Raw genomic sequence first — 6,000 nt, 5'->3', positions numbered from 1 at the left:
TAAATTTTAAAAAAATAATAAAATAACCCCCAAACAATCTTTTTTTCTGTTCCATAAGAGTTAAACATGACTCATTTAAGATCTGGCCAAACACAAAGGATTGGGGATCTGGTAGTTTCTCTCACTGCACTAACACAAGGAAAGCTCTTTAGCTCATGCCCATCACATCAACCCCACAGCATTTCTCTACAAATGTTCTGCATAAGACTTTATGTTCTGTATAAGACTTGTAGAGTGAGACCCTCCAGATATTTTTAGTCTTCTCTTTTCTCATCCTTATTTTTTCTTTTTTCCCCTTGTCTTTACTGTCCTTGTGGAAATTTGGGAATAATCACCCTCTAATTAATTACTGAATATTCTTTTTTTTTTTTTTCCCCGATGGACTCCTATTTACAGAAAAAATATCAGGCACACTGACCACTTAAATGAATACTGATAATTTAGGCATCCTATAAGCATACCTAAAAAACTCTTCCTTATAAACTTAGAAATATTTTTGCATTTGCTATTTTTGTCACATTTCTTTAAAATTATCTCTACTCCCACTTCTTCAATTTTTTCCTGGTTTCTTTTTAATTAAATTGTTTAATACACTGAAATGAATATCCGACCATTAGCAAAATACTTTAGAATCAGGTTTACATAATATATTGCGGCCAAGACTTGGTGGCCTAGACTATTAAGATCTCTTCATCACCTTCTTTTTCTAATCAGATTACAACCCAGAGGTGAAGAACTCAGCATGTTCTATTATTTCTGGAGAGCAAGCCTGGAACAGAGAGACCCGAGAAGAACCTCCAACCTCTGACACTTCATTCAGCAGTCAAAGTCACTAGTAAAGCCACTGAGAAAAATGCAGTGCATTGTGCAGGGGAATAGGAATTTTGGTTGTTCCTTTGGCATTCGTCTTCTTTTCTTATTCCTTAGAAGTTAGGAATCTAGTCTAAACAAATTCTTCATGAATTTTACAGCCAGCATGCCTTGTCCTCTATGTTGCATACACATGGTCCTATTCATTCACATCTTGGTACTTCTGAGTAGTTGGATGCGACAGAGTAAAATCCTTAAAGATTCAGTAAATTAAATTCAAACTCCCTTTTCACAAGCTTGAATTTACTGTAGGAATTTACTACACAGTCAGGAAAAGAAATCAGAGTGTCATTCTTACAAAGCACCCAGTTCTGCTTTCCTTTTGTCTTTGTGACTAGATAGTAACTAATTTTCACCTGACTGGATGGTTGAGAGGACCCCACTCCTCTCTGGCACTTTTTATCCTATTCTCTGATCTGATTCCTTGTTCTATAATAGAGAGATTGAAACACCAAAGTCAACCCTCAAACATCAGCCAATAAGCCTCAGTATTGCAGCTCTGTGGTTCTACAATGCTCCCAGAAAACTAAAATATGAAAACTTTATTTGCAGTCACTATATAAACAGATGAATAATTATTCCTCAGAGATGATTTATATTGGTAGTTCAATATTCAGTGAATAACTACTTATTTAGTCATTTGAAAAAAAAAGAAGTCCAAAGATTTTCTTACATGCAACAACACATTAAAAATGCTTGAAATCAATGCATTCTTTCCAATCTCATGAACACACTTGTTTCATTTGAAATTAAATAATTTATGACCATTTTTTGCTTGTGAAATATAACCTACAAAATACTGCTTTGGGCTGCAATCTTTTTGATATTAAAAAACTAATAAAAGTAGAGTTGGATAGTTCATAAATAAACTCACCTACATTTACAGTGATCAGTGATTTAATATATGGGCCAAAACAAAATCAGAAGGAAACCAAAGAGATTACAAAGCAGGGGACCAAAGCCTGCTCATATTATATAACTTCCCTATTGATTTTCAAATGAGAACTATTATGGGCAAGGTGAACTTGAGCTAGTCTTTGTTTTAACTGACTAAATCGGGATTTTTCTAACAGCTTACTTGGCATGTGCTGCCAGTGTCAGAAAAATGCAGTGTTTTCATTTTACTTCCCAGTGCTTACAGAAAGGAATTTACCTACGCTACAGTTTAGACACTAAAGTCATGTCGTGGCAAAAAATTCCAAGATTTTAGCTTCACAACACTATTGGAAACCTGAACATGAATAAGCTCAAATCATACGATATTTTCCCACCAGAAAAATTTTACATTCTGATGAATGAACTTAACATATCAGTCTCTTACAAGAGATCAAGAGAAAGGCAGAATTGCCTTTACAAAACATGAAAACATGAGTGTGTCACCCCCACCCTCCCCATTTGCGCAAAGATGGAGAGATATTGGCTCAGGGAGTGACTATAAGTGATTGTGCAAAGCTGATACAGTAATTTCATTTTTCTGAATAGTTTGCCTCATCAGTCCAATGGTTGTCTCTGCCCTCCCATCACAGTTCACAGCTGAAGAGGAATGTGTTGCCTACACAGCAGCTTCCCCAGCACAAAACCTGACATCTTAATTTAAACCACAGAAAAGTGCAAGTTGGAACTGAGTTCTACATATTCATTTTTAGCTGTCTCTAGCACTTGATAAAAATCTTTTTTTTCTTTTTCTTCTTCTTCCTTCAAAAAAACAGAGAAGGCATCATCCATTTGCTACTGTACCTAAAATTGCTTTTGTTTTATACAAGTTTCATATACCTAAAATTAACTCCTGAAGTGGCAAGTCAGGATTATACTTTATGACATGACATTTTAGGGATGTATTTTTCATTATGACTTTCATGCCACTGAGGAAGGAAAAGGTAACTAAACCAAAAATTAACTACTCAAATCAGTAAGAGACATTTCAAGATAAATTTTTGATGAATTGTAGTTAAATTTTTGGGGGGGTTGAAGGGGGTTGGGATGGGGTGGGGTGGGTGGTGTGAGGCATGTGTGAAGCTCCTGAGACAGTCCCATTATGAGACAGTTCTCCAACTTTTAGTCCTACAAACAAGCCCACTTTGAGGCTTTCCCTCAGAAAAAGTTCAGATCATAAAGTACATATATGGTGCTTCACCGAATGTAATACAAAGTGTTAATCAAATATTCTTCTGTGAGGAAGAAGCTGTGTTTGGAAAAATGCCTTTCAGCCTGGTCTGGAAAAGTCCAACAGCTTTTAAAAACCTGTTTGCAGTTTTACATAACCATCAGCAGAGGGCAGCCAATCATTTCCCCATCAAACCACTCTGCTCATCTACAGACGGATCTGCTGAGAAAACACTTTTGACAATATTGCATTTTCTTTTCCTCCTCGGAAATTTAACAAGGATAGAATTTTTTCAACCAGCTCTAGCCTTAAGCTGCATATACAGTTGCAGGAAAGCACCCTGAAATCCAGAATCTGGCAGATTAGGAGAAAAAAAAAAATTGTGCACTGAGAGACATCACCGATACAGTAAAAAAAACAGTAATAAAAAGAATACACTTTAAATTTGTTAAGCTAGATCCTAACTGCTGTAAATTGGTACAGCTTTATTTACAGTAAAGTGAAGAATCAATCCTTAGGAAGGTGAAAAGTAGAATTTTTAAAAAAAATAACTACACAAACTATTAAAAAAATTAGTAATAAACCCCCAACATTTGAGGTCATTCCTACTCAGAAAGCTAGCACTTGGGTGCAGATTAGAAAATGCAGTGTACTTAAAACATGGAAACAATGCAATTAATTTTTAAGGAAATCATTCTTTTTGTATATGAGAAAGGAATTAGAGTACTCTCAGGTGCCTAATATTCGTCTATTAACCACGTCATTTGCTTCCCCCTGTCCTGCTCGAGCCACGGTCGACTACTTATGACTCTTAATGCGTACAAAATTGTAAGTTAACTGAACATTGCTAGGAGATAGTGTGCTAAAATTGAACTAATAACACTGTACCATAGAGCTTTTCATTTTAAAATTACCTGAAAATCAACCACTACCACAGTGATGTGCTGAGAATCACAGATTAAATGAAAAACCAGAAGTAAAAACAGTACACGACACTGAAACCCAAATTTAGACCCAAATTTTAGTAACCTGCTGGGAGATCTGCAAAGAGAAAAATCCCGTAGTTTGGGGATAAATTAAATAGCTAAATAAAAGTTTCCACTTCTACCACTTAGTTTACACAAGGCAGGAGCATACAGTAGCCATCTGAACATTCAAGTTCTCCTTCTTCACTTTACAGCGAAGAAAAATTACTTCCATACTTACATTTAGCAGCTGTTCAAAAGCATAGCTAAAGCCTTTTTTGTAATCTGTAATTCCTTTAGCAGAGATTTTATAGACAGCTTCTTTCAGCTTCTTCTTATTCCTCACATTAGCTTGGACAAGATGATTAAAACAACTGACGTTCTGAGCATTATTGTTAAACTGAAAAATAAATAGAAATAGTACAGTTAATTTTCTTCCCTAAGACTGTAGTAGTAAAGCTAATGTTTTCTTGATCTATGAGATAAAGCGCATCACACCTGGATTTTCATATTCTACATTGAGCATGTCCAGCAGAGTCTGGAGATTTCAAATGTAGACAATAAAAATATTTTTTAAAAGGCATTTGGTGCTTTAATCTCTATTGCAATCCAAAAAACTCTGCCATAGTGGAAAAATTCCCACAAGTTTTGTTTCAAGCTCATGTAATGAAATCAGACTGAGAAATGCAGTTAGGGAAATAACGAAATGTGGGGAAATATTTATTTTACTTTTTTTAAACAGTGAAAAATACTGGTTGAATTTTCAGGTGACTTCCATATTGCATGTATTAGTCTGCTTGCAGATCATAATCAATTAATACATATACCTTACAGAACACAGAATACACTCTTGGGGCAAAGGAAGCACGTGAGAATTTAGCTGCAAATAGGAGGATATTGTTAACAATAACATAAATCCATATATTGAGAACACATGTATTTGTGTTCTCTCACCCACAAAAAGTCGTAAAGACTACTCCCTGAAAAATCCATTTACATGAGATTCTGATGTTATGTAAAAACATACATACAATTTTTTTACTTGCAAAATGCTGCCTGCATAAGTAGAAATCTGTTCATGATGTCTTTAAAATTTGTCTCTGTATAAATATCTCTATGTATGTGTATAAGTGCAAATATATATATATGTCCTGGTAGAGGGAGGGATGCAGAAATATGTCTCGCTTTTACCTCTGTAACTATCTAAAGTCAAAGATGAGACTTTAAAAAATGCTATGGCATCTATGATTTCATGGTAGTCTTGAATGAAAGTGCGTATTATTGCACATAATCTGTGTTTAACTTTATTTGAATGAAAATCTTTTACCCACAACACAGTGATTTTTATTTAAGATACTATTGACTTACATTACTAGGACTATCATCCTGGACAACTTTTGAACTGTTTTAACTATTCAGCTTTCTTCTGTGAGCTTTTATTCTCACTGGTAAATATGATGTCAAAAAAACCTCTGGAAAACTCCATCTCAGTAAAGGCACTACAAACCAGAACTCCTAAAATAGGTTTCAGCTGAAAAGAGATGATTACACCTCTTCCTGATTAAGGGTCCTCTGTGAAAGTAAATGTAATTTTATGCTGCCAACCTGGTGCAAAGCCTTAAAATAACTTAAAAATCAGGCTTTGTTGGCTCAGATTACTTATACATCTAGATTAAATCAGTAAGTATCAGGCACAAACTATAGAAACAGAAATGCTATCAACAGCAAATGTTAACTCACACTGTCACTGTAGAACACTTACAACAAAGAGAACTTCAAAGGACGAAGGGACTGATAATACCAAACCATTTTTAATAAGGGATAATAATTCAGTTTAAGTTAATAGGATGCTTAGGACTTTTCCATGTCCTGGAATCAGATGTGTATAGAGGCATGCCCCTTGTTTTTAGGACCAACCAAAATAGGAACTACCAGTATTTTTTATCAAACATTCACTTTAACCAATGAGACTCCTGCTATTGAATTAGTAGGAGCAAATGTATAACAGCAAATACAGCACAGCTTATGGCAGAAATGACTGACAGAGAAAGGCATCATCCT

At 35.0% G+C, this 6,000-nt stretch overlaps 1 protein-coding gene across 1 annotated transcript in view; it reads right to left on the bottom strand.

Moving 5' to 3' along the window:
- Positions 1–4,180: 4,180 nt before the first annotated feature.
- LOC104492390 (voltage-dependent calcium channel subunit alpha-2/delta-1-like) overlaps positions 4,181–6,000 on the bottom strand; it is a gene marked incomplete at both ends in the record, with an annotated part of 35,993 nt that continues 34,173 nt past the window's right edge. The window contains one exon of the mRNA XM_010134951.1: positions 4,181–4,339. Within this exon, the coding sequence (XP_010133253.1) occupies positions 4,181–4,339 (159 nt within the window). The remainder of the gene's footprint in view (positions 4,340–6,000) is intronic.

The sequence above is a fragment of the Buceros rhinoceros genome, unplaced genomic scaffold, assembly GCF_000710305.1.
Source record: "Buceros rhinoceros silvestris isolate BGI_N320 unplaced genomic scaffold, ASM71030v1 scaffold28970, whole genome shotgun sequence".
Lineage (NCBI taxonomy): Eukaryota > Metazoa > Chordata > Aves > Bucerotiformes > Bucerotidae > Buceros > Buceros rhinoceros.
The sequence above is the reverse complement of the archived record's forward strand: the minus strand, read 5'-3'. Positions and strand labels throughout refer to the sequence as shown.